Here is a 27049-nt window from a genome sequence, read left to right as displayed (position 1 = left end):
CCCTTCAAACCGCAGGGCCCAGCCGGCCTCTGGAACGCGTGCCCAGGACCTCGGTGATATTTTGAGTTTAAGAAAACTTTGCAGTCGGCAGGAGCTCTTAAAAGTTATAAATAGCAGCAGCGGGAGCCCATGCTGGGAGAGGCGGAAACACGTGTCAAACACGCCTGGGAGGGGGGTATTCCAAGGCACAGACACCCCCACCCCCAGGGACCCACCAGGCTTCAGGGGATTTTACAACCACTGGAGCGGGAAGTCACACCCCACCCGGAAGGCGTCTGGGAAAGGAGACTCCATTCTCGCACCACCACCCCCACTAGGGTCCCAAGAGGTTGGCCAGGTTGCCCAAGCATGTGGGGACGCTGTTGAAAGGCATCTGGGCTGGGAGGGCTTGTTCCTACGCTGCCCCTCCCACCACCAGGTCCCCCCTCTGTTGCCGGGCATAGGAACCCTAGGGCTGAGAGGAGTTGGGGAGCATGTGCGCAGTAACCCTAGCCAACTACGGTGTGGGGTGGGGTGGGGGCAGGTCAGCCTGGAGTGAAGAAGGGACCACTCCAAGGTCACGCGGGAGCTGGGTAGCTTTCGGACCCTCTAGCCTTGATTCTTCCCACTGAACAAACGCTTTTCTCAACTGCCCTTCAATGTTCACGGGCAGCAACCACTACTCCGAAGTACAGGTCAGGAAACGGAGGCACATCTGAGACCATCCCCACCCCACCCCCACCCCAGCAGATCTGGGGGCAGCAGCCAGACCTGGCATCCAGGCACTCCGAACCTCAGGGAGCCCCAAAGGGTTTATGGGGCTCCCGATGAATGGGCCTGTTGAGCTCAGAGGGGGCTGGGCCCAAGTAAACATGACTGGGTCTGAGCTGCCATTCTACCTCTGCCCCCTTCCCCAGGACCCAGGACCAAAATACAACTTCCTGTCCCGGAGCTGAGGGCTAGACTTGCCCCTCAGAGCCCTGGGCTGGGGCTCACTGCAGGAACACAGGCTGGCCTGCACCGGTGGCCCACAAGGGGAGAGGGGACTTCAGGGTTTCAGATCCACAGGTCTGCATCCGAACCCCGAGTGCCTGGGTGCTTGACAGAGCCCCTTCGAACCCTGGACCGTCCATCTATCAATGGCAGATCAGGAAACCAAGGCCAGGAGCAGGAAGGGGACCCACAGGTCAGGGCAGAAGAGGCCCCAGCTTCCCTGGCCAGTGAGGGTAGGAACAGCGGAAAGAGCAAGGATGTGGGGAGGGGCTCAGAGAAGGGAGAAGCTGGTGAGCGGAGAGTCGGGCTTAACAGAGGGCAGAAGAGCTCCTTCCCCTTGGACACTTGTCCTGTGGCCTGTAAAACAGAAGTGCGGTCCCCCACTGGTGCTGGTTACAGAATGGCCTCTCCACTGGCGGGGGGGAGGCCGGGGGACTTGGAGCTGCGTGCCTGGGAGCAGCCCAGCGCCAGGGGGGAAGGGGGCAGGAACCCCATAAATGCTTGTCACCGCTTTGCTCCAAGCACCCCCCCATCCAGGCCAGCCCAGTCTACTCCCTCAGCCTCATTCATCTCTCCCACCTGGAGGCCAAGCTCTCTGCCTCCCTTTCCAGCCTCTGAACAAACGAACTAGAAAGTCCTTTGGAAACTGCATCATGTGGTACCCACCCTAGGAGCCTAGAAGACCTGGGGAAGGGTTGCCCCCTTCCGCCCTGGGGATGGGGGCCCCTAGGAACGTGCCCTGGCTGCGGGTGGGGGGTTGGTTTGGGGCCAGCCGCCTCACGTGCTGGGCGCTGGGGGCTCCGGCTGGAATGTGCTGAGCGGCAGCTGCCACGTGAATCATTACACCTTGTCAGGCTGGGCCCAGGACTTTCAGACCCAAACCAGCTCAGGCTGGACTCAGGCAGAAGGGCAGCCTCCAGCCAGGGTCTCCAGGTGCGGGGGTGAGGTTCCAGAACCTGGCAGAGCCTCTTCCGCCCCATCCGTCCACGTCCTCACTCTCCGTGTCTGGACCCAGCCCTGGTTCAGACAGAGCTCATTTCACAGAACCACAGAGGAAGGCAGGTCATCCTGTCCACAACCCTCTGCCTCCGGGACCTGGAACTGCATAAGCAGACTCTGAGCCTGGGTGACACTGGCTGGTTTCACGCCAAGAACCCACATTCCAGTGGACGAGGAGGCAGATTCAGAGCGGCAATGGGGCTGCAGGGTTAGAACCAGGGCTGCGTAGAATGAGTGTCCCCACATGTCACCTGGTCGGGGAACACTGAGTACCCAGGACAGAGAGGTGAGAGGCCTTCTCAGGTCTCAGCTTTCCTGCCTGGGACCTGGGTATGAACCGCCCTCAGCTTCCATCTGATTTCTTCAGGTGCCCAAAACTTGAATGAAATCCTCACGGGGCTCTGTCCATACCTCACAGGGGCCTGAAATTTCTGAGATGTGGGAGAGGCCAGAAAGGGCAGACAGGGACAGAGGAACAAATAGAAGGACAGTTGGCTGGAGACGGGCTTGGTGGAGCCAGGAGAGGACCCCTGAGGCACATCCACGGCAGAGGCCTGGGCGCCTGGCAGGCACACCCATGGAGGTGGGGGAGGGCCCAGCTCAGGGTACCAAACACTGCTACCCTTGGACCTGCCTCTGCTCCCCCACCAGGGGTCTGGGACAAAGTCCTGGGCTGGTGCAGGGCTTAGTAAAAAATAATTAATTTTTCTTTTCAAGTGAAAGCTCTCACTCAAGCCTCTTCCTGTCCCTAGCAGCAACATCCTTGTTTAGGCCTGAACCATACAGAAGCCGCGAGGACGATCCATGGCCTCTCCTCCATGGCCAACCTGAGCCTGCTCTGAGTCCCCAGGCCCTACTTGGAAGGCCTTGTGGGCTCCAGGTGAGTGGGATCCAAGGTAACCCTGGGATCCGAGCACAGCTGGGAGGGGCAAGGCCATGGTACCCCATTGTGTGTGCGTGTGTGCGTGTGTGTGCATGTGTGTGTGTGTGTGTACCCGTGTCGTGCTGTGGAGCAGACAAGGCATGCCTGCACAGAGATGCCTGTGGATCTGACGTTGCTATAGCAGGGGGTCTCCTCCAGGCGCCCCAAGAGTGTTCCCTGCCTTGGACACAGCCTCCCAGCCCCCTGTGCCCCCAGCTTCCCTCCCTTTGCCTTCCTGAGAGGTGAGAAAACCAGGCTTCCTGCTGCAAGGGGAGGGGGCTGCCCGACCAGCTGCTGTGGGAGCCTCCAGTGACTCATCCGGGTGGGGGGTGTTTATGAGCAGCCGAAATGGCTGTAAAAGTGGCACCTCAGTTCACTTATGGCCTGGCCATCCCCTCCCCTACCAGCCTCTTGCCTTGAAAAGCTTCCAGAGGGGACTGGAACCAGAGAGAGGTCTGGGATTGAGGCTTGGTGGAAGCTCAGTCTGGGGTCAGGGTTCAGCCAGAGGTTAGAGGTCACACTGGGCTAAAGACCCGCATGGGGTTGGGGTTGAGACTGGGATTCCAGCTGACTTTGGGGCTAGGGTTAGGGGATGAACTGTTGAGGGTTTGCAGACCAATTTTCCCAGAGAGCCCCCAGAATGGAACAAGGGGTTTTCTGAGGGACCAAGTCCAGGCAGCAGAGCTGAGAGCTGAGCCTCTGTCTTTTCTTTTTGAGTTTGCTGCCCACCCTGGCCCTAGGGTCTATAGAGCTTGGCCACAGCCCTACTCATGGCAGCAGAGCCCAGTTTAGGGCCCCTGGGCCAGAGTCCAGACCCTGCTCCAGTTCTGAGCTCTAGTGACTACCCTGGTTCTTCCTCCAAGGACCCCATCAGAGACGGGAGTCACCAAAGGGGACTCCCTGCCCCCAACCAAGCCTTTCAAATGCCACTGAAACTGACCTAAAACTAACCAGAAACTGACCCTTGGGGCCCCACGGGGATTGCCTGACAAAGAGGGCAGGCTGGCTCTGCTAGGCACTGGGGTGCTACCAGTTAATGTGTGACACACAACCTCCACGGTGGCACTTTAACCAGAGACCAGGAGGTGCCTTAGGGGATCAACCTCAACAGGCATGTCTGGGGTGAGGCACATGGAGTCATGGCTAGAGGAACACCCTTAAGAGGCCCATAGCCATCAGACCCCCCTCTGCAGCTCTACCCACAGCCCACCCTGGCCCTCCCCAGTACAAATATTGTGTGTTTCCCAATCTCAAGCTTCCTAGTATCAGATCTGAGGACTCCCTACGTTAGTCCCCAGTTGTACCCCAGTTGCCCCCATCTCTCCATGACTGTTTTTTTTTTTTTTTTCCCCTATCACCACAGGGCAGGGGTGGTCATTAGAATGGATAGAAACAGAGACATAAAACCAAGACCATCAAAACATAACACTGAAGAACCACAAATGTTCTTTAGGTACCCACTCTGGGCACGTGGGCCTCTGTCCCTCTTCCCAAGAAACCCATACATCCAGGGGGTAGCCCCCAAGTCACAGCACCCACCTGTGCCCCCTGCTAGTAGTGGAAAAGATGTGGTCTCGAGGAGGGAGGAATGTTCTTTACACCAGGCAAGAGAAGCACGATCCCAGCAGAGTAAACGACAAAGGCAAGGACAGAGGAGTGAACATGGGGAGAAGGTCAGCTGTCTAGTGGACAGTACCTATTGGGGAGAGTCACCTCAAACAGGCTGGTGCCTCCAACAGCGTAGTCCTTAATCACCAGGGCAAGAAACTTGAGGGTAGTGGGGCACAGAGAAGGGTGTGGCCACAGACTCACGGAGAAAACAGCTGTGGGGCCAGTATGGGAGATGGGTGGATTTGCGCCTGGACAAGGATGGGCTGCCGGGAAAGCTGGCTGGAGCTGGATTCCAGTGACCTTAGGGGCTCGGCTTGCGGATCCATTCACATGGAGGGTAGGGGCCATCCTTGAGATGGAAGAGGGGGTGGTCCTGGTTTGGGGGCTCTGAGGAGCTCAATTTCCACAGGCTGAGTCTGGGGAGTCCACAGAGTCCATGGGTCTTACCCTCTGCAGCACTAAAACAGTAAAGTTAAAGTGCCCTTTGAATCAGCTGGTCAAGTCCCCGTTTTACAGATGAGGAAACTGAGGCCCAGACAGCAGGAAGTCGTCCTGCCCAGGATCCACAACTGGTAAGTGGATGGGCAGGGGCTGCCACTTAGCCCAGATGGTATCTCCAAGGGCCCCGACCACCACATGAGCTTGCTCCTGAGCATCCTTAAGGCTCTCTGCTCCAGGCATCCCGGGCCCTCCAAGCACCTCAGTTTCCCTGCCTGATCCTGAAAGGTGTGGGGCTGGGGGTCCGGGACCCCTTCCTCTTGGCGCTCCGGCGTCCCCTCCCGGCCCAGAGCACGCAACCCCGCCCCCTCTGCACCCCCTCCTCCGCCCGCAAAGACTCCTCCGGCTCCTGCCCCAAGCCCAGGGTCCCCCGTGGGCCCGAGTCCGCGAGGACAGTTTGGGGGTGTTTAGGGGTGGAGCAGGAGGCGGGGCTCGGGAGTGGGGGTCCCAGCTGAGCCCGGGGTCTCGCGGCTGGAGCCGCCCGGGGTGGAGCCCGGGGCGGAGCCGGAGAGGCCGGGCCGCGTCTGCAAGGGTCGAGACTGGGGAGGGTGGGAGAGACGTGAGCCCCGAGCTGCGGGCGGGGGCAGGGCGGGGGCAGGGCGGGGGCGGGTCCGAGCCCCGCGGGCCCACCCCCTCGGGGCTCCCGAGCTGGGGGTCCCGGCGAGGCCGCGGCGGAGGGGGCGGGGCTGGCGGCCCGGAGCCTCCCCGGGGACCCCGGGCCCGCCCGAGCGCCGCGGCGGGGCGCCTCCCGCGAGGAGGCCCCGCTCCGGGCTCAGGCCCCGGCCCCGGCCCCGGCCCCGGCCCCGGCCCCCGCAGGCCGACCAGAAAAACCCCGTCTGTGCTTCCCAGAGAGGAGACCGGAGCGGCGGCTGCGTCCCGGGCGACGTGCCCGGGCCCCGACGTCCGAGTCCCCCGGCCCCGTCCCCTGCACACGCCCCCCCGCCGCCGGCGACCCGGGCGCGGCCCCTAGCGGAGCGTCCCGGGGCAGGGGCAGCGGGCTGGGCTCGGCGGCGCGGCGGCGCGGCGGCTCGGCCCGGGCGGGGGCGGCGCGGGGGGCGGGGGCGAGGCCCGGGAGCGCGCGGGGGAGGGAAGCGGCGCCCGGCCGCGGGGGCAGGGGGAGCGGCAGACGCCGAGGCGAGGGACGCGCGCGGCGGGCGGCGGCTCCGAGCGGCGGCCGGGCGGGGGGCGCTGGAGGCCGGGCCGGCCGGAGGGCATCCCGAGAGCCCCATGAGGTGCCCCCGGGGCCGCGGACGGGGCGCTGTCCTGGGGAGGCTGTCGGGGGGTCCCCGACACCCATGGCTGGGCGGGGGCCGCGGCGGCGCGCTCGGAGTAAGTCGGGGTCGGGGCGGGCGCGGGCGCGGGCGCGGGCGCGGGGGCGGGGGCGGGCGCGGGGGCGGCGTTGGGTTCGGGGCGGCTCCGGGCCTGGCCGGGCCCCGGGCGCGCTGCTCCGTCTCGGTGTCGGTCGGCGGCGCCTCCTCGGAGCCCGGTGGAGCCGCCAGCCCCGTGCCGCTCGGCTCCGTGGCTTTTTTGGAAACTTGCAAATGTTTTCGTAGAGAGAGAGAGAGAGAAGGGGGAGGGGAGGGAGGGAGGGAGCGAGGGAGTGACCGACACGGAGCTCGGGGCTGCTGCAAGAACGGAGGCCAAGGCTGGGGGAGCTGGAGACGGACGGACAGGCCGACAGGCAGAGCGTCCCGGCCGCGGGCGTGCTCCGGCGGCGCGGGCGGGGGCGGGGGCGCGGGCGGGGGCGCGGGCGCGGGCGGGGCCCCGGCCCGGGATGCGGAGAGGGCTCGGGAGGCAGCCGCAGGCACGATGGGGATCCGAGGGGGGCTAAGGGGCACGCGGCTGGCGGCCGGAGCACCGAACGGCTCAGCGTCGTTGCAAAGTTAGGATCGCGTCCCTAAACTGCACGCCCCGAGCGACTCGAAACGCGCCCCCCGCCCCGCCCCGCCCCCTCCCCTCCCCGCCCGGGGCTCGCCGCCGAGCTAAAAATAACAGCCCGGTTCGCCCCCCGCAGACCGCGACCCCAACCCCTCCCCCGACCCCTCCCCCACTGGGCGTGGGGCGAAGCCACAGCTCCCAGTTCCCCAAAAGAAAAAAAAAGAAAGAAAAGGCGGCGCGGGGGGGGGGGGCGGGGGGCGGGCCGGGGGCGGGGGGCCCGGCCATATGGATGTGATTTCTCCGCTCCGAGGCAGACGGGCAGCTCCGCAGCGCTCGGCGCCCGCCCGCCGCCCGCCCGGCCCCCGGCTGCCTCCCTTCCTCCCTCCCTCTCTTTCTCCCTTGCGCTCGCTCGCTCGCTCGCCCTCGGCGCATGGGCCCCGCGCCGGGCCCCGGGGCCTCGGGCCGCCTGGCCTCCGGGGTCCCCTAGGCCCGGGCGTGGGCGGGGCAGCCCGGCCTGACGCAGCTCTGTACCCCACCACCACCACCACCAGGGCCGGCGGCGGCGGCTGCCCCGAGGGACGGGGCCCTAGGCGGTGGCGATGGGGGCCGTCCGGATCGCGCCCGGCCTGGCGCTGCTGCTCTGCTGCCCGGTGCTCAGCTCCGCGTACGCGCTGGTAAGTCCCTCGCCGGCACTCGGGACAGGCTGCGGGCTTGCTCTGCGGTGCCTGGGTGGGTCCAGGGCGCACAGTCTTGGGTTCCCTGGGCAATCTGAACTTTGGAGGAACGGCCCCTCTGACCCCAGATCCCCGGTGCCTGCTGTCTCTGGGGTGTCTGGACTCGGCTCCAGATGGCTCCCATCTCCTTATGGCTGAAGCTTGGGTTTGGGGTCCCAGGTCTGGAACTCTGTGGTTGGGGTTCTTCTATCTTCTGCTTCTGTGAGCTCCACTGCTCTGGTTGTGTCGCCTTCGGGGATGACAGTGTGATCTAGCAGTAGACCTGGCTTTGGCCCTGATCGAGGGTCCCACAGATTTGTTCCAGGGCCTCTGTTTTCTGCAAGTTTTGTTTGCGATCCAGGACACAGGGCTGTGGATCTGAGGTCAGAATCCCCTAGGTTAGGGGTAGGATTTAGGGGTCCCCTCCAGCTCTCGCGATCGCATGCACACACGCAGACGCTCTTGCCCAGGGAGGCGAGTGTGATGTGGCCCAGAGGAAGGATGGAGGTCCTCTGAAGGAGACCACCCTCACAGGACACTCCTCCAGAAGAAACATGCTGGAGGGGGACTCTGGTGAGTGAGGGACCCCCATCCTGAGAGCAGAGACCAAGAGGAGACCAGAGAGAGAGAGAAGAGGCAGGTTGGGAAATAAGCAAGAGAGAGAGAAGAGAGACAAAGGGGGTGGAGATGAGAGCTCCCCAGAGCAGAAGGAGTAGATAGACCAAGAATAGCAGAGAAAAGGAGAGACTGGCAGAGGCTGGGGGTGGGGGGGAGCATCCTCCCCCTTCTGGGCCAGAGATGGGGGGCCGGGACCCGGGGAGTAGTCGGATCCCACAGCAGCCCTGTCTCACAGGACTAGCCCGTTGCTGAGGAGGCTGTCTGCCTGTGTGTCCGGCTCCAAGGCCCCTGCTGCCTCCCCAGTACCTCCCAGGTGGGCATGTGCCTTCTAGAGAAGCAGGCAGGCAGGCAGGCAGGCAGCCACCTTCTCCTGACCAGCTCCCTACCCGGGAAGAACCTTAGGCGGGAAGGCAGGAGCTCTGGGAGTCCTCCAGCCCTGCCTAAGGCCCGCGGGACCTGGGGCTATTCTCCACACCTTCTGCAAAAAACTAGCGAGAAACATTTGCCTGAGAGTCCCCTGATTTAAGTGAGGCTCTCTTCTCCTGGGGTGGGGGGCGGAGGGGGGCCCTCAGCGTGGCAAGACCCATTCTCCGGTGCCCATGCCCTCACGACTCTGGCTCCCCAAAGCCAGAAACCTCACCCCATACGAGAACTTATAGATGGGGAAGTCAAGGCCATTTACAAGAAATAAATGCCAGGACCCGGACCCAATTCCCCACCCTCCCCCTTGGGCCAGGCGTGCCTTCCCCACCACCGTCCCTTCCAGAGTGTGTGCCGAGCCAGCCGCAATCTGCGTGCACATCCCTGGGGTAGACAGGATGATGGACGTGAGGGTGCTGAGAGTCGTTTGTTTGTCAGAGCGGGACCGCTGGGACTCTGGGCAGGCTGTTCTCTAGATCCGGGTGAGCGTGTGGCTGAGTCGTGTGTGAACACATGTGTCCAAAGCTGTGGGTCTGCACATGACTTGCAGGGGCATAGTTGTGCACACGCGTGTGTGTGTGTGTGCATTTGTGAGCACATGTGCACCCAGGTCTAGTTCTTATTTTTCATTTAATCAATGCTTTTTTAGTGCTTTCTACTCGTCAGACACTGTCCTAAGCACTTTACGGTATTAATTAGTTTTAATCTTTCCAACAACCCTAGAAAAAAGGGTTTTGTTACTGTTCCCATTTTTAAAATAATCTGAATCACGAAATCAGTAGGACCATCTTTTTTCACGTGCCAATCTATTGCCAAGCCCCGTGTCTCTATGGGAAGGGGGTAATGGGTGCCCAGAGCCCCACACTGATTTCTGGGGAAGCTGAGGCACATGCAGAGAATTTGCCTGGCTTAGCCCTGGGGCAGGTCTGAGGGCAGGGCAGGAGGGGTGCCATGGCTGGATCTGCTCTGAGACCTTTTGGGGACATCCGTGGCTGGACACTGAGGCCATGGGCCTTCCCTGGTTTTAGGGCTGGAGGATGTGGCTCAATGATCACCCAATCCCCTGTAGGCCCCCTGGGCTCAGCTGGAGCCAGCGAGACACTGCCAGCCTGCCAGCTTCTTCTTTTGAACCCGGAGACTGCCGTTCCCATCCACATCTATGCTGATGCCCACCAAGTCCACTGAACTCAGCTGGTGGCCTCTGTTGCCAGACCTGTGTACTGCCTGCCCAGCCAGCCCCGGGAGCAGGCTCCCGTCTCCAGGGACCTCGGGGCTGGGGGATCAAAAAGCATCCCACCGGGAGGAAAGGGCTGTGGCCAGACTCAGCTGGTCCATTTTGTCCTTACAGAGAATAGTAACTGTGTGCTGGGGGCCAAATGGAGTGAATTTTGAAGGAAGGGACGGACCCACAGATGTGAGTAGGGGTCAAAGGGATGGTGTTAGCCTTGGGGGCGCCTCATCCTGGGGACGCCCTGAGCTTGCATACATGTGAAGGAGAAACTGCCATGGCAGAGGCCACAGGTCAACATGGGCCTCGAGCATAGAGATGTGACCTCGGGGTCAGGCACAGGAGGGACTGTGGTGGCTGGGGGATTAGGCCCCAGCCTGCTCTAGGGCCAGTGTGGCCATGGCCCATCTTTTAAAGACCAGAGGAACCACCATGTATTGAACAATGACTGTCCCCTGATGCTGAGCTAGAAACTGTCACAAATGTTTTCTTATTCCGTCCCATTCACCCACCCATTTTATGGGAAAGGGTCCTGAGGTTCACGCAGTGAGTCTGTGCCAGAGGTGGGACTTGAACCCAGGTCTTCAGACTCCTGTGCTGAGCTTCTTCCTCCAAAGCAAGGTGAGGGATGTGCTGACAGGAGATCCCCGTGTCCTATGGTGGGTTTTTAAAAGTTTTCCTCCTTTTCTTTCTTTTTTCTTTCTTTCTTTCTCTGTTTCTCTGTTCCTTTCTTTCTTTCCTTCTTTCATAAAATCCTTCTATTTTTTTGCTTGTACTTTCTTATGTTTAATTGAACTAATCCTTGAATATGTTCTTTCTTATAAAAGAGTCACATAACACAGATTAAACAAAATTCATTCTTGATGACTCCCGAGTCCCAGTGCTCTTCGAGAGAAAACCATTTTTAACAGTCTGTGTGGGGGATGTCCTCCCAGACCTTTGTCTGTTTATTTCCAAAAGATAACCTTTTTGTGTACGTATAAAGCAGAATTTTGTCCTGTCGGTTTTCTGCTTGTTGTTAAATGAGTAGTATCTGTAGGTAAGGCTCTGCTGTGTACATTTTTTTTTTACTTAAGAGGTGTATCTCAGAGATCTTCTTGTCAGTAAATATAAATCTATTATTTTAATGGTGCATAGTATTCCAAAACCTAGGATTCATTAGCAGCCCCTAGAAATGTACATTTAGATCTTTTCTGCATAGTTTTTGTGTGTGCGTGTGTGATTCCAGACAGTGGCAGGGAAGCTCCTTGAAATGCCCTCTTATGTTCCTGTGTGACCATTTCCCTGTAGGGTATTTCTAGATTCTTCATTGCTGGGTCTGAGCACATGCACGTTTCTTTTCCTTTTTTTTTTTTTTTTTTTAAGACATGGCCAAACTGCCCTCTAGAAAGCCTGTGCCAGTTTCTATGCACAATACCAGAAGTGACCAGGAGGGTCTCTCTCCCACTCCCTCTGTCTCATAGGGTAGTTATGAAGATTTTCACCTTTGCCATTCTGATAGGTGAAAAATGGTGTCTCTTGTCCTTTTAATTTGCCAATTACCCATGAGTTTTGGACTTTGCATTGGTCTATTGTTCCTCTTCTAAGAGCTTGTTCAGAGCCATTACTCATCTTTCTATGGGTTATTTGTCTTTTTTGTATTGATTTGTTGAGGCTTTTTATATCACCTGCCCTTAAACACCCCACACACACCCCAGCTCTGGGAAGGGCCTGTGGACAGAGCAGGAGGAGGGGGGCCGAGCCCTCCCGGGAACTTGGGTTTTCTTCGGAATGTTTTAATGAGGCGTCAAGCGGCCTCCCCCAGATTCCTGTTGTGGGCCTTCTGGGGACACTCCCTGGTCCAGCCACCACATCAGGAAGGCAGCTCTTGCAGGGAGTGAGTCCCTAGGAAAAGGAAAGGGTGGGATGGGGGTTTTGCAGACCCCTGATATTGTCTGCCAAAGACGGTGTGACGGGGAGAGAGGGCAGTTTCGCTCAGATTCTCAAAGATGTCAGAAACCTCTATACCCTAAAGAACCCCAACTCTAGGACCGGCCTTGCGTGGAGGTGAGACCTGGTGGGATCCTATTCTGCTGACCAGGCGTACGGTTAGGCTAGGCCATGCTATCCTTCTGGGCCTTGGTACCGCAGGCCAGGTAGAGGCCGCCTGTGAAGATCCACTGGGTCCAGCAGCCAACTCCGCCATCCCAGGCTCCATCCCACCGCCTGCCCTGAAGGCGTCCACGCTGGCCAGGATGAGAGGCGTCACAGTGCCTCCCCCCGGGCCCCTCCCAGCCCCGAACACAGGCAGCCTGTTCAGGAAGGCCTGGAGAGGGGGAGGAAAAGTCAGCACTTGTCAGCGGTGGCGGGGCAGGAGTGTCCCCGGCAGGGAGCCCGTCCCAGCCTGCTCGGGCCAGCCGGACAGACAGAGGGCAGCAAGGGGCGGGGAGCAATCCCTGGCCAGCTGGCACGGGATACATCGATGGGTGCCAGCACAGGTCCCAGTAGTGGAACCTGGAGAGGAGATGCAGGAAGGCCAGGAGGTCACCAGGGGGTCTCCTGCGAGCCAAGGTTTTCTCCTTCTGGATTTTCTGGAGGTACCACTCTCCTCACTCCTAACACCAGGGTGCAACTGTCCTCTGTCCCATTAGAGCTGAGCACCAGATGCCATCACCAGCACCAGGGCCATGTGATCCTGTCTGCCCCCACCCCGGAATTCCCTTTGTGCAGGCTGCCTCAAAGGCTCTGCTAGGAGGCACTTGCTTGATGCAGCAGAAGACACAGCCCAAGAGGACTCTGGAAAGCTGGGACTGAGGCTCGCACTCGGGCATCCATGGAAATGGGTGCTTCGTCCAGGGTTGCTGCCTCAGGGTCCAGCAGACTGGCCCTCTTCTTTTTAACTGCGACTCTGAGCTTTGATGTCCCCGTTTGTAAGATGGGGCTGTGGTAGAAGGTAAAGGAGGTGTGGACAAAGCTCCAGGGGCACTGGCAGGTGCCAGTGGGCAGAGGGCCTGAATGGACACCAACAAGCAGGTTTGCTTACTCCAGAGGAGAGCAGGAAGCCAACAGCCACCTTCCCCCAGGGGACCAGGCTGAACCAGGGTGGATGGATGGATGAGATGACCCAAGAGGGCATCTCCAGGCTGACGTCACTCCGTGGAAGAAGCCCCTTTCCCAAAGGCAGAGGTGGAGGCAGCTGGAGAAGTAGCCCTTGTATTCCTTCCTTCGTTTTGCCTGGAGGAGAATGTAGGCATGTCTGGGATCACAGACAGCAAATGTGTGGAATTTGGCAGTAAGGAGAGAAACTGAGAGGAGTGGCCCTCATTTGGTCAGTGGCATGGAACTGGCTCTCTCCACCACCACTGTCACCGTCACACCTCCATCACCATCACCAGCCTTGATGCTGTCTCCTCCCTGTCCTCACCTCCACCCGCACTGCCGCCACCACTCCCATCCCCAACTCCAGACACACCGTTCGTTCCTCAGTGGGGCTTCCTGCAAGGTAGAAGGAGCTGCTTGCCCCCCAGGGGAGGGGTAACGAGCAGATGGCTTTTCTCTTCGTCCGGGCTTCTGAACTCAGGAAATGAGAAACACATCCGGGCCTCTTGACCACACACTACTCTCTCCCTGGGACAGCAGCTTCTATGTTTGTAAATAACAGACTGGCTTCCAGCCTCCACCTGTACCCTGCCTGGAGCCCAACAAACACCAGCTCATTGCTCCCAGGATGCCTCTCTCCCTACTCCTCTCAGCTCAGAGCTGAGGTCAGGGCATCACCCCACTCACCCCCTGCATGTTCACAAAATGCACATCGTGCACACCTGTGCACACAGGAAGGCTCTGTGTTGGGAGGTTCAACATGGGGGGTGTGCCAAGGCGAGGGACACTGAAGCCAAGCCCCAGGGTGGTTAAGTCAGGGGAAGTCAGCCCTAACGCAAGACCCTAAGAAGGATGTAGGGGGGGATTCGGGACACCCGGTGCCAGGGCTCGGTGGCCCCGCCAGTTAGTGGGTGATGCCTGGCCATGATCCAGCGCTGGCTCCCTCACCTCTTGCTCCTGAAACCCAAGATCTGCAGACTCTATGTATCTAAACTGATGCACCCCTGAGTCCTTCACTCCAGGAGCTGGGCCAGAAAGATCTGAACTCTGCAAAGGAAGGGGAAGAGGGGAAAGGTGGGGATAGAGAGCAGCAGACAGAGTCACCGGGCCAGGAGGGGAATCAGAGCTGCACTTTCCCTTCCACCCCCAGGACATAAAGCTTCCAGTTGGGGCAGAGGCAGATGAAGGGTCCTCCTGCCTGCCCCCCAACCAAGCCCAGGCTTTCTGGGCGAGGTGGAGTGCTGGCAGTGATCTGGGCTCTTACTGTGAGTCCAGGCTGGATCACCCCAAAAGCTCATCACACACCACATCACCCAGTGGGCCTTCCTGTATTCCCTGCTCCTCACCCTCCTGGAGTCCCACCTCCCATCCACCCCTCACTGTAGCCCCCTAGACTTATTCATGTACCCAATCTCCCCCTGCCACTCTATGTCCCCAGCCTGGGGCCACCCTCAATGCCTAGCAGCAGGGGTGCCCGTAACCAGAGTGGGAGAGCCATGATTTGGTGCTGCTGCTGCTGCTAATGGGAGCAATTAGAGCAACCAGTTTTCCCCCGACCCCACCCACACCCAGGCTCTCCACGCAGTACCGCACTGAATCCTCACCAACAGCCCTATCATCTTTCTGATCACAGGGGTTAACCAACTTTCCTAGACACAGAGCCAGTCAGTGGTGGAGGTGCGATTCAAGCTCCTGTGCTGGCCAGCAGAATCTCCTTGGGTGAGGAGAGGGTGCAGCTGGAGGGAGGGGCAAACGAGGGTGTTGCAGGCGGGGGAGCTGCACTCAAGGCAAGTGAAGTGAACTTGGTGTGGAACTGCCTTCCTTGCCTTGGGTTACTGCTTCCTTGACTCTGGCTTGGATTCCTCTTGCTGCAGTGGCAGTCAGAGAAATGGGGCCTATAAGTTCAGGGAGTCCAGGGTGGGGGCACCATCCCTGTGGATGAATGGAGGAGTTTGAGGGCCATGGGGTGCTGGAGACACATGCCTTCCTTTCTCCCAGGCATTCCCAGCCCCACCATGGAAACCAGACTCCAGAGACGAGGGGATGCCTCTTGGCCACAGAGAGGGAAAAGCCAACAGCAGTAGGTGGGGGCTGAGCAGAGCACGTGTTAGTCCCTGGCCGTGGCCCAGCTAGCACACCTGTCAGTCAGTCTGCCAAATGGGCAGTTTTCCACCCATGTCAGCCAGCCCTCCGTCACATCAGCAGGCTAGTCTGTCCGTTGGGAGGGCTGGTGTGTCAGCCTTTGGGGACTGGTGGATACCTCAGCCACTCGGGAGCTTTCCATTAGCTAGAAGAAATACAGCGCGGTATCTGTCTTGAGAGAGAGGGAGGTGGGCAGAAGGTGGGGGCGGGGGTGTGGTGAGGGAGTAAGGGTAAGACGGGGGCAGAGGCGGTACCGACAGTGCTTATGGGGCTGGGGGCAATAATGGTGATGGCAGTGATGGTGCTAATGTCCCCTTCAGTGGTGATGGTGATAGTGGTGACGCAGGTGGTGGTGATCCTGGTGGTGGCGGTGTTGGTCATGGTGGGAGTAGGGCCGGTGGTGGTGATGGTAATGAGGTCCTCATCTCAGTTGGGATGGTGCTCGTGGTGGTGGTGATGGGGGATGGTGACGGTCGTGTTGGTGTCATTGGTGAAGGTGGTGGCGGCTCTTGATGGAGGTACTAGTTGTAATGATGGCAACAGTAGCGAAAGGGTGCGATAATGGGTTGGGGTGAGCGGGGCAGCCACGCAGGGAGCCCCAATGCCAGACGCACAGAGAAAACTTGAGGTCAGTCTTGGATCCTCTGGACTCGGGCAGGTCGTCCTGCCTCAAGCCGCCCCCTGCGAGGCCGCTTCTGCCCCCGTCGGCGGCGCTGGGCGGGGCGGGGCGGGGCGGGGAGGCTGCAGAGCCGGGAGGGGAGGGAGCACGTCGGAATGTGCTGGCCCTTCCTGGGCTGGGGTGGGGGCGGGGGGCATGGCAGGGGCCCTGCTGAGGTCGCAGGCTCCCGCCGACAGAGGAAGCACAGACGCCCGACAGACGCCCGCTGTTCACACGCGTGTCCCCAGCCCCCGAGGCTCGCGCCCCGGGTGTGCCTGCGGGTCGGTGCCCACGCAGAGCGCACGGGGCCGGGGCCGGGCCGGGGCTCGCCGCTGGCTGCTCGCGCTCGAGCGCACGGCCGGGAGCGGAACACACGCGCACACACGCGCACACACGCGCACACACGCGCACGCGCCGCCGCCAAGTGAAAGCAGCGGCCCCCGAGCCGGGCCGAGCCCACGGGAGACTCCCTGGCCCTGGAGCCCGTGCAGCTGCCGCCGAGAGACGCGGCCCACGAACCGCACCCTGCAGCCAGCTCCCCGCCCCGGCCGCCGGCCGCCGCCCCTTCCCCAGCGCGCCGCCCCCTGGCTCTGCGCTCGCAGGGGCCCTGGGGCGTCCGAGGGGCAGGGGCGGCAGCTCTGCCTGCTGCGGGGCCGAGGGGCCAGGTTCCGCCCTGCGGGGTCGGGGCGCACAGCCCTGCTCTGGGGCCTAAGGGGACGGACGCGTCAGACTTGAGCGGGCGGGGCCGCGAGCCGCCTACTAACTCTGTGGGTCGCACTCGTGGAAGTGCTAGGCTTGGTCGCCCGGAGCAGTCCCCAGGGCAGCATGCTGCCTTTGCTCTGACCTTCTTGGAACCCTAAGAGGAACACAGGTTCAGCCCCCAGATGCCCATGACCTTCTGGTTCTCTTCCTCAAAATGATGCCAAGTAGCCCAGTGGGTGGCAGCCAGTGCCCAGGGTGTGCAGGTCGGAAGGAAGGGGAGGAAGCAAAGGCCCGCTGGCGTCGTCAGAGCTCGGGGTCTGCTGGGCTAAAGGGCCTTCCAGATAAGCAGTGGGCTGCGGGTGACTCTCGCTCACAGCCCGCACAGGAGTGCCCGCCCAACCGGACCACTTGCCAGCAGTTCCTCTGACCTCTGGCTCTTGAGATCTCGAGGGTGGGAGCAGCTGAGGCACTCACCATTCACTGGGGAAAGCACTGACTGGGGTGAGGGCCAGGATGGAAATTGGTGACTCCCAAGGTCCCCCAGGGCACCAGGGCTTGAAAGAATCCAGGCCTGGTTTATATCCCCAGAGTTCACCACTCCTTATCCACCCCCTCTCCCCACTAGGTCCCCCACAGACAGGATCTTGTGAGGATACATCCTGGGACATTCCAATCCCTTTCCCTGTACCCTTGGGGAACAGACTGGACCGAGAGTATCAGTGGCTGCAGCCCACAGGGTTACTAGCGAGCAGGCAGGGGACATCCCCCCTCCCTCTTTTATCCGTCAGAGCCAAAGCTTCCCATCGGTAAAGTGGGAGCTACATAAGGCAGAGTTCCCAAATTCTAGACTCAGGGTCTTTGGAAAGGCGGGACTGCCTCAGAGAGGTTGGGATGATTGTGGGACCTGCTACTGGGTTGGGAAGTCCTGCCTGCAGTCTGACGTTCAACTTGGTAGGTGGATGCAGATGACGTCATGACCAAAGAGGAGCAGATCTTCCTGCTGCACCGCGCCCAGGCCCAGTGCCAGAAGCGGCTCAAAGAAGTCCTGCAGAGGCCAGGTGGGGGCGGAGTCCCGTGGGGCGCGGCCAAAAAAAAGAGGGTCTGGGGGCGAGGTCAGGAGAAGCAGGGGAGGAGCCGAAGGCAGGTGAGAGCCTAGGATGCAGAACCAAGGGGCAGCAGGGGAGAGGGCTTCCAGTTAAAGGGAGGGTCAGGCCCAAGCAAGGTGGGTCAGTTGTGATCAAAGTCAGCAGGCTGAAATGCAGAGCCTTCGGGTGGGATTAGGGCAGTAGGAAGGCAGCCACAGCCTAAATCATCCCTAACAGGCTTAGCCCTGGCAGGGCACCCCAGGATCAGGAGCAGAGTAGGTTGCCAAACCCCACTGGGGTGCACTGGGACAGCTTCCTGGAGGAGGAGGTATCCAAGGCAGGTCCACAAGAATAAGTAGATCTTTGAAGGCCACCTGGTCAGAGGACAAGGCTAAGGTGTCCAGGGTCAGGAGAATCAAGGGTCCACGGGACTGGATGGGGAGAAGGATAGAGGGTAGGGATGGGTATCTATGACTGTGAATCATGGTCTCTGTCCAGGAGAGGGGGTTTGACATGGGGTCGGCGGGGCTTCTGCACACCAGCACCGTATCTTCAGGGACCCCTGCCAAGGTCGAGGTGGGAGGGGCACTCACCTGGCTTCCCAGTTCCTGCCTCATCTCCAGCTAATCTCTTCCCTGAGTCCACTTCCTGGAAAGCGTTGCTGGGAGCTCATTAGTAGGCATTCAGGCCTCTGCTGCCTGTCTGATTAATCTCATCAACCTGGAAGAGGCCCAGACCCCCCTGACTGGCCGAGGAGAACCGTTTCCTGTCTGGAGCTGGCCCCTACACTGCTAGGGACTGAAGCCCACACAGTGACACACACTGTCGCATGTGGGCTTTGCTCACAGTCACAGGGATTCACATGGTCTGTGCAGTCCCAGCCCTGTCCATACTGGCTCCTCTGGTGGCTCTTTGGTCCCCTGCCCCAATCACATCAGGGTCTGGGGATCAGATGCCCACCCCCCACTCTGGGTCCTAGTGCTTTTCCCAGTTGAAGCCCAGGGGCACCTTCCCCGCCATGGTGCCTCATCCTGATGGAGCTCCTCTCCTCCTGCTCCGCTTCATCCTGCTGCCCCCCCCCCCCACTAATGCTCCAGGGTCAGGCAGGATAACGGGCACAGCCACTCCATCCCAGTCTGGGGGTCTGCACTCAGCTTCGCACTGCTGCCACAAACCCTGACCTGGGAGGGTCCAGGTAACTGCAGGGACACAGGTCAGATAATGAGGGAGACTTTGCAGCGAGGTAGAGACCTGGAGCAGCAGGAGCAGGTGCCTGAACACCCTTGACAGCTGCACACTCTTGCTCATGGCGTCCACACCGCCAGCTTCCTGAGCTGCACCGTGCTCCAGCCAGCCTTCATTTTCACTGTTTAACCTCCACGGACATCACCCCTACTGTCCACTTTTGTCCTGCGCCCCCTGGTGGGAGTCTTGTCCTCCTGCACAGGCTCTGGCTCCCGCTCCTGGGTGGGAGGACAGGACCTCTGCCCAAGTCTTATCCACACTTACTGCTCAACCCACTAGTTGATCCCACACCCACATGGTGTTCTCTCCCGTTTGAACCTCCTGTTGACAGTCTCCATGCTCTCTGCTTACTTCTGCACCTGGCGAGTGCTCTACAGTTTGTAAAGCACTCTCTCACCTCTTACCTAGCTCTCCCAACAGCCTGGGCTGTCAGCAGGGCAGGGATCAACCCCACTGTACAAAGGGGATCCCTCTAAGGCAGGAAGGTCCCCTGGGTCCCCTGCCATAGCACAGTTCGTTGACAGCCATGACTGCTCTGATTTCTCCAGCTGACATAATGGAATCAGACAAAGGATGGGCTTCTGCATCCACATCAGGGAAGCCTAAGAAAGAGAAGGCATCTGGGAAGCTCTACCCTGAGTCCGAGGAGGACAAGGAGGTGCCCACTGGCAGCAGGCACCGAGGTATGTTTGTGTGTCCATCCGAGACTGGCTGAGACCCGCCCACCCCACGGCTCTATCCCCTTTCGGTGAGCTCATGCTCTTGAGCTCTTGTGGAAAGGCATAGGCTGTGGCCCGCTCCCCAGGAAAGCAGGGGAGGAGCTGGGAGGACACAGAGCCCAGGAGGGATCATGCAGAGGGGGCTGGACCACTGGGAGATTTGGGCAGAGAACTTGCTCCGCACTACCCCGGGGTGGGGGACCCCGGGCTGTGGCCCCTCCTGTGGAGAGAGATGACAGAGAACCTGGGAGACAGAGGAGCAGGGAGAGATGCAAAGACCGAGGCAGAGAGGGTACCAGGAGGCGTAAACTGAGACTGGGACCCAGTGTGTCAGAAGAGGGCACACCAAAACACATAGAGTGGTGGGTCATAGACACAGAGCAGGAGAGGAGGGTGGCTGGGAGCAGCGGGGCCTGAGACAGTGGGCAGAGGAGGAAGAAGAGAGGGAGGGAGATGCAGGACTGTGTTGTCCCTCAGGAAGGTAAGGAGAGACAAACTCAGAGCCCAGGCTGCAGCCACAGGGCCGGTTTGAACCGGCTGGGTGGGCAGCAGATTCCAGATGGGCCACATCTGGGAGGCTGTGGTCACCCTGTGGCTCCCCAGGGACCAGAGGGAATTGTGGGCCTGGCCAGGCGGGGCTGGGAATATGGTGCCCAGGACAGAGAGCCTTTCACCAAGCTGGGGTGGGTCCAGCCATCAAGGCAGCCTTCCAGGATGGCTGGAGAGTCCTGTGGTTGGAGCCCTGCAGGGGGAAAGAAGAGAACTAGGGGGGAAGAAAGTGGAAGATTCAGAGGCTGGGGACCCTCCAAGGTCACTTAGTATCTCTGCTGTGAGGCTGGAACCCCAAAGTAGGATATGTTATCCTGTCTCAAATGCAATTAGCACGTGGATTTGGGGGAGTATACCTCCCTCTACAAATGATCATTGGAGTCTTATAGCAGGTGCTTAGGGTGGTCTGGGATGGTGGTGGAAGCACAGGCTGATATGGTCAATCCCAGCTACCCAGTGAAGAAACTGGAACGCAAAGAGGGTGGACACATGCATGAGGTCAGCAGCTGTTTGGGAGTCCAGCTGGCACAGCTAGACCTCCTGCCTCCCGTCCATGGTTTCTGGACAGGGGTCCCACGGAAAACACTTTCAACTAAGGGAGTTAGTCTGGGCGCTTGCCCTTCTCCAGAGACACCTGGAGGTGGGACCAAAAGCAGAGGAAAAAGAGACAGGCCTGGCCAGGGGCTGAGTACCTGAGGAGGGCAGGGCCCTAAGCTATACTTGCCTCTCTTGGTCTCCACCAGCCAATCTAGGAAATAGGGCCAGTGCCAGTACCCGCACGCAGGGGCTGTAGGGCTGAATTCTATGAGGCCAGGGATTCAATTCTATGTAGGACACAGTAGGTAGTAAGGCTCAATGCATTCTCTCCAGAACGCTCCAGGCCTGAGTTCTCCAGTCCTGGGGCACACCTGTCCCTGAGGGAGCCAGCGACCACAGGTGTGTTCATTCTTCTGGGTCACTAACCATGGACTTGACTGGTGTCCCCCACCCTGTCTGTCTGTCTCTGTGGGCACAGGGCGCCCCTGCCTGCCCGAGTGGGACCACATCCTTTGCTGGCCGCTGGGGGCACCAGGTGAGGTGGTGGCTGTGCCCTGTCCCGACTACATTTATGACTTCAATCACAAAGGTAAGGCCGGCTGGAGTAGGGCAGGGACCACAGGGAGAGACTGGGAGCTCAGGGCCCCAGACCTCTCTGCATACGCTCACCCTCCCCGTGGACCTGCAGGCCATGCCTACCGTCGCTGTGACCGCAATGGCAGCTGGGAGCTGGTGCCTGGACACAACCGGACGTGGGCCAACTACAGCGAGTGTGTCAAGTTCCTGACCAACGAGACTCGTGAACGGGTGCGAGTTTTCCCTTTCCCCACCCCATCAGGGGGTGATCTGGATAAGGCCACCTCCACCCCTTTGGTGACTCCTGAGCGAACCTTGAGTCCCGGGGCGCTGACTGTGTGTTCCCCACGCGCACAGGAGGTGTTTGACCGCCTGGGCATGATCTACACCGTGGGCTACTCCGTGTCGCTGGCCTCCCTCACCGTGGCCGTGCTCATCCTGGCCTACTTCAGGTGGGCGGGGCCGGGGCGGGCCGGGGTAGCACCTTCCCTCTGCGCACCCCCCTCCCCCCTCCCCCCACACACAGCCTGGCTCCCCGGGAGCCCCCCGCGTGTCCCGGGGCCCCCACCCACGGTGTTGTCGCGCCCCGCAGGCGGCTGCACTGCACACGCAACTACATCCACATGCACCTGTTCCTGTCCTTCATGCTTCGCGCCGTGAGCATCTTCGTCAAGGACGCGGTGCTCTACTCGGGCGCCACGCTCGACGAGGCCGAGCGCCTCACGGAGGAAGAGCTGCGCGCCATCGCCCAGGCACCCCCGCCGCCCACCGCCGCCGCCGGCTACGTGAGTGCCCCCCCCCCCGCCCCCCCGGCCGCGGCCCAGGCACCTCCAGCTCTGCACCCCCCCACCCAGCCTCCTGCTTCCGCGGGTCGGGCGTCACCGTCATCGTCATCGTCGTGGGCCTGCTCACAGCCACCCCACACCCCACCGTGTCCCTAGCCCAGCCTCAGCCCTGCTGCCCGCCCGCCCGTTCGGCCAAGGACTCTGTGATTGTCCCCCTCCCGCCCCTTTCATCAACCCTCCCGCCTCTGCCCAGCACCCCACAGCCACCCCACCTCTTCACCTTGGCCCCTGCCCCTGTCCTGAGTGCCCTCCTGCCCCTGGCAACATCCTCCCCCACCCCCGCCCCCTGCTCCTCAGCTGCGCCCTTGCCCTGGCCCTTGACCAGAGCCTGGCCCTTCGTCAGCCAGCACCACTTGTCCGAGCTCATCCCCTAGCCCATCGCCGACTTCCCCAGATGCAGGCCGGCCCTCTGGCTAACATCAGCTGCTCTCCTAGGCGGGCTGCAGGGTAGCTGTGACCTTCTTCCTTTATTTCCTGGCCACCAACTACTACTGGATTCTGGTGGAGGGGCTGTACCTGCATAGTCTCATCTTCATGGCCTTCTTCTCAGAGAAGAAGTACCTGTGGGGCTTCACGGTCTTCGGCTGGGGTATGCAGGCGCGGCGGGCAGCGTGGCACAGGCAAGGGTGGGACCACAGGCAGCAGGGTCAAAGGGGCCACTAAGAGTGAGGTGTCCACACAGCATATCCCGGCCTGGACCTGGAGCCGCCAGTGTGTGGTCTGCCCACCCCTTCTCTGACTCTAACCCCATCCCAGGTTCAGGCAACAGGCCTTGGCCAGAGGTCTGGGTGTATCTGGAGTGGGTGCTCAGCCTGGGGTTGGGGCTCACCTGGAGGCAGATTCACCTGGCGTGGAGGCTTAAACCCAGGAGAGGGAGGGGGTGCTCTCAGGCCAAGATTCAGCTCAGCATCAGAGTGGGATGGTGGGTCAGAGGCCATCCTGGGGCTGGAGTTGAGATCTGGAATGCTCCCTCCACCCCAAGCACTGTTTCCCTACCAATCTCCACACCACGTGGAGCTGTCCACACCACTGCCACCTTGCCTGTGGGATCCATGACCCAGAGCCCCAGACCGGACTCTTGGCCTCATCTGGGGCTTCGGCAGCCCCTCTGCCGAATGGGCTGCTGGGGCTCGGCACTCCTCCCCCATGGGCTCTGGGATTGAGTTACTGATAATTGTCCATTATTGTTGGCAGCACCAGAGCTTGGCTGGGCTCCGGGGCAACTGGCCAGACTGCAGAGGGGTAGGCCCGGTGGCTGAAGCCCTCCCTGCACTCGGCACCCAGAAGCTCTCAGGTCAACAGCCACAGCCCCTTGGCACATACTCTGACCTTGACTTTAGCCACGGCAAGCCCCAGAGTTGGGGCTCTGGTCCCTGAAACTGACCTGGGCTCTGGGGCTAGAGGGTGTCAGGGTTGAGCAGGAAACACACAGACTGCGAGCATACAGAACTGAGGGACACAAGAATGTCACAGCCCTTTTGCCCACCGTAAACCCAGGTCACACCCTGCCCCTCCCAAGGGTGCACCTGACCTAGAATGAAGTGTGAGGGGGTGGAGGGCGGGAACCCGGGCTCCTGTCTAGAGTCTGGGCTCATTCAGAGGTACCGTACATGTGCCATCTGAGCTGACTCAGGCCTGGGAACACCAGGGTTCCCCTGTGGCCTTTACTCAGCCTGGATGACAGCTGTCACTCCATCCAGCCTCATCCCTGGGGGGGAGGAGGTGGCTAGGACCTTTCAAACTGAGTGTGTGTGTTGGGGGCACGGCGGTGCTGGGACAGAAAACTGCTGGTACTAGGCCCCTTCCCCCCAGGGACTCTCAGCCCAGAGCCTAAAAGCAAGGAGGGAATGGTCTGGGCATGGGGAAGTTAGCAAAGCCCTATTTTGCCACGCACCAGACAGGTCTGCATGTGTGGGTAGGAGATGCAGAGCCAAGATGAGGGCAGAGGGCTGAACTGGGTCCTGAGTGCTAGAGTCCTAGGAGGAGGCTGTTGGGGAGGCAGAGCAGCACATGTCAGCGTGTGGCTCCATCACCAGGCGCCCGTGGGCCCAGGGTGAGGGGGGTCATGGAGGATGAGAGGAATGGGCCAGGCAGGGTGTGCCGAGGGGAGAGACGCGGTGGGCAGTGCCCACGGTCCCTCACGCACCGTCCCTATGTGCCCACAGGTCTGCCCGCCGTCTTCGTGGCTGTGTGGGTCAGCGTGAGAGCCACCCTGGCCAACACCGGGTAGGTCCAGGTGGAGAAGGGGCCCGGGATACCCCCCGGCACCCCCTTGGTCTGTGCAGTGTGTGAGGGGGCTCCCTGTACCCTGGCCCTGAGTGGGCCCCGCTACCGTTTTCTGTCTGGCTTTGAGCCGGGTCCTCTCTCAGGGTCACAAGAGGCTGCTTCAAAAGAAGTGTCTGAGGGCAGCCTCAGGCTCCGCCATACCCAACAGCGCCCTGTCCTTTGTCCCTAACAGCTGCCTGCAGAGCAGACCACTCTGGGGCCACTCTGTGGGGGGGGCGCAGGGTGGGAACAGGGGTGGGAGCTGATGCCTCGGCCTCCCCCAGGTGCTGGGACTTGAGCTCCGGGAACAAGAAGTGGATCATCCAGGTGCCCATCCTGGCCTCTATTGTGGTGAGCGGGGCTGGCAATGGGGCCGGGTGGGGGCGTGTGCTACAGGCGCCGCCAGGGCTGGAGCCACAGGCCTGAGAAGCACCCGATCCCCGTCCTGGCCCAGCTGGGGAAGACAAGGGTCCTCTTGGAGACGCAGCAGCAGCGCAGAGCAGCGTCTTGGCAGGGCCATGGGCCCCAGGGCGCTCGCCCCCACCCTGCCAGGGCGCAGCTCGAGATGCAGCCCTGCCTCACTTCCACAGCTCAACTTCATCTTGTTCATCAACATCGTCCGGGTGCTCGCCACCAAGCTGCGGGAGACCAATGCCGGCCGGTGTGACACGCGGCAGCAGTACCGGTGAGCTGTGCCCGGGGGCATCACGCCCCAGTGCCCCGTAGGAAAACAAAGACAGAGGCCCCAGGAATGAGCCTGTGTCATGGGAAGGACTCAGCTCCTGACTCCCTGGCTGGCCCCACCCTGAGCAGTAATGGGATTTCTCTGGGGCCATCCCAGAGCCAACCTAAGCCATTAAGTGCTAGGCCCTGCCCTAGAGCGGGGTCTGCGAGGGGGCAGGGGGCAGGGACAAACCCAGACCTCCCCTCAAAAAGCTGATTGTAGGGAGTACAGGGACAGGTGGGCAGTGGGTGGCTTTGAGAGGGCGGTGGCTCAGCTGAAACTCTAGGCGCCTAGAGCTTGGGGCTGGCAGGTGCAGGTGGCACAGTGACTACCCAGGGGAAGTGGCTTGTCCCTGAGCCGCCTGCCCTGCTGGCCCAGGAAGCTGCTCAAATCCACACTGGTGCTCATGCCGCTCTTTGGCGTCCACTACATCGTCTTCATGGCCACGCCGTACACCGAGGTCTCAGGGACGCTCTGGCAAGTCCAGATGCACTACGAGATGCTCTTCAACTCCTTCCAGGTGCGCAGCCCTGGCCAAGGCCTGGCTGAGGGCGGGAAGGGGGCGCAGGGCAGGGGCGGCCACTCCCATGCTCTCCAGATGCGGCCTCTGGGCCCTGACCCCACTCACGTCTTTCCACAGGGATTTTTTGTCGCCATCATATACTGTTTCTGCAATGGCGAGGTAAGCAGGGTGGCAGGTGGGGGGCAGCGCTGGGGCCAGGCAAGGAGGACACAGAAGTGCCAGGGGTCCCCCAAGTCTTATTCCTCCATTCTTCCACCCAATTCCTCTGTTCCTCCAAGACATCCCCAAGGACATTCTGAAGGCAGAGAGTCTTTCCAGATGATTCAGGCTCAGGATGAGCTAGGATTTGCCGGCTCCTCAATCTCTGGCAGGGGCAGTGTCTTCCCAACCCCAGGGCTGAATTCCCCGTAATTCAAATTGAAGGACTCAGCCACCCGGGGCCATTGGAGCCTTGTAGCTTCTGGGTGTGTCTGTTGCCTGCAGCCAGGCACCACTTCTGAGGATGCAGGGATTTTACTTGGCCTTGGGATTTTCCAGGAACACCCCACACCTCTGGTTCCATTCGGGGCTGAGCGTAGGGGCAGGGACAAGGGCACGGCCGGGGCTGGGGGCACACATGGCAGGAGGAGGGGTTAGCTGCCAACCTGATGGTCCGCCCTCCCCCGGCCCTCGCAGGTACAGGCCGAGATCAAGAAATCCTGGAGCCGCTGGACACTGGCCCTGGACTTCAAGCGCAAGGCCCGAAGTGGGAGCAGCAGTTACAGCTACGGCCCGATGGTGTCTCACACGAGCGTGACCAACGTAGGCCCCCGCGCGGGACTTGGCCTGCCCCTCAGCCCCCGCCTGCTGCCCGCCGCTGCCGCCACCACCACCGCCACCACCAACGGCCACCCCCCGATCCCGGGCCACACCAAGCCAGGGGCCCCGACCCTCCCGGCCACACCACCTGCCACGGCTGCTCCCAAGGACGATGGGTTCCTCAACGGCTCCTGCTCGGGGCTGGACGAGGAGGCCTCCGCGCCGGAGCGGCCTCCCGCCCTGCTGCAGGAGGAGTGGGAGACGGTCATGTGATCGGGGACCTGTGCCAGGGTTGGACTCGTGGACATAAGGGCCGACAGACGGACCAAGAGACAGGCGGTTGGACAGTTGCCCACTCAGGGCTGGGGCTGGGAAGACAAAACAGGAAAAAAAAAAAACGAGAAAAAAAAAAAAGAAAGAAAAGGGAAAAGGAAGCGGTGTGTAGCTTCCTGTGGTCTGAACTGGGGCTCGGGAGGGGAGGGGTGGAAGCCACGGAGAAGTTCTTGGATTTCACCTCTGAAGGGCCTCCAGGGGCCACGGGCCAGTTGGAGGGGTCGGTGGGGCACACAGTCCAGCAGGAAGGACCTGGGAGAGGCCTAGAGTGGCCCGAGTTTGCGGGGGTCCCCCAGGGGCCCAGTGGAGCCATGCAGGAGCCAGGCCGCAGCCTTTCCCCACCACACGCTGCCACCTAGGCTGCTTTTGCCGAGACCCAGGCCTCCGGGTCGGGTGGGGTGGGGGAACCCG

The 27049-nt window shown here is 61.0% G+C and overlaps 1 protein-coding gene across 1 annotated transcript; it reads left to right on the top strand.

Annotated features, from left to right (window-relative positions):
- Nucleotides 1-7215: 7215 nt before the first annotated feature.
- Nucleotides 7216-26689, top strand: PTH1R (parathyroid hormone 1 receptor). The gene is given in 14 exon segments (NM_001003155.1): nt 7216-7554; nt 17395-17497; nt 19318-19452; nt 21053-21163; nt 21263-21381; nt 21508-21602; nt 21743-21935; nt 22431-22584; nt 24161-24221; nt 24545-24611; nt 24851-24945; nt 25363-25504; nt 25625-25666; nt 26183-26689. Coding segments are annotated over 14 exon segments (1788 nt in total). The 5' UTR covers nt 7216-7479; the 3' UTR covers nt 26579-26689.
- Nucleotides 26690-27049: the final 360 nt, after the last annotated feature.

This window comes from Canis lupus, chromosome 20 (assembly GCF_011100685.1).
Source record: "Canis lupus familiaris isolate Mischka breed German Shepherd chromosome 20, alternate assembly UU_Cfam_GSD_1.0, whole genome shotgun sequence".
In the NCBI taxonomy this organism is placed as follows: Eukaryota; Metazoa; Chordata; class Mammalia; order Carnivora; family Canidae; genus Canis; species Canis lupus.
This window is presented reverse-complemented; position numbering and strand designations above follow the sequence as displayed.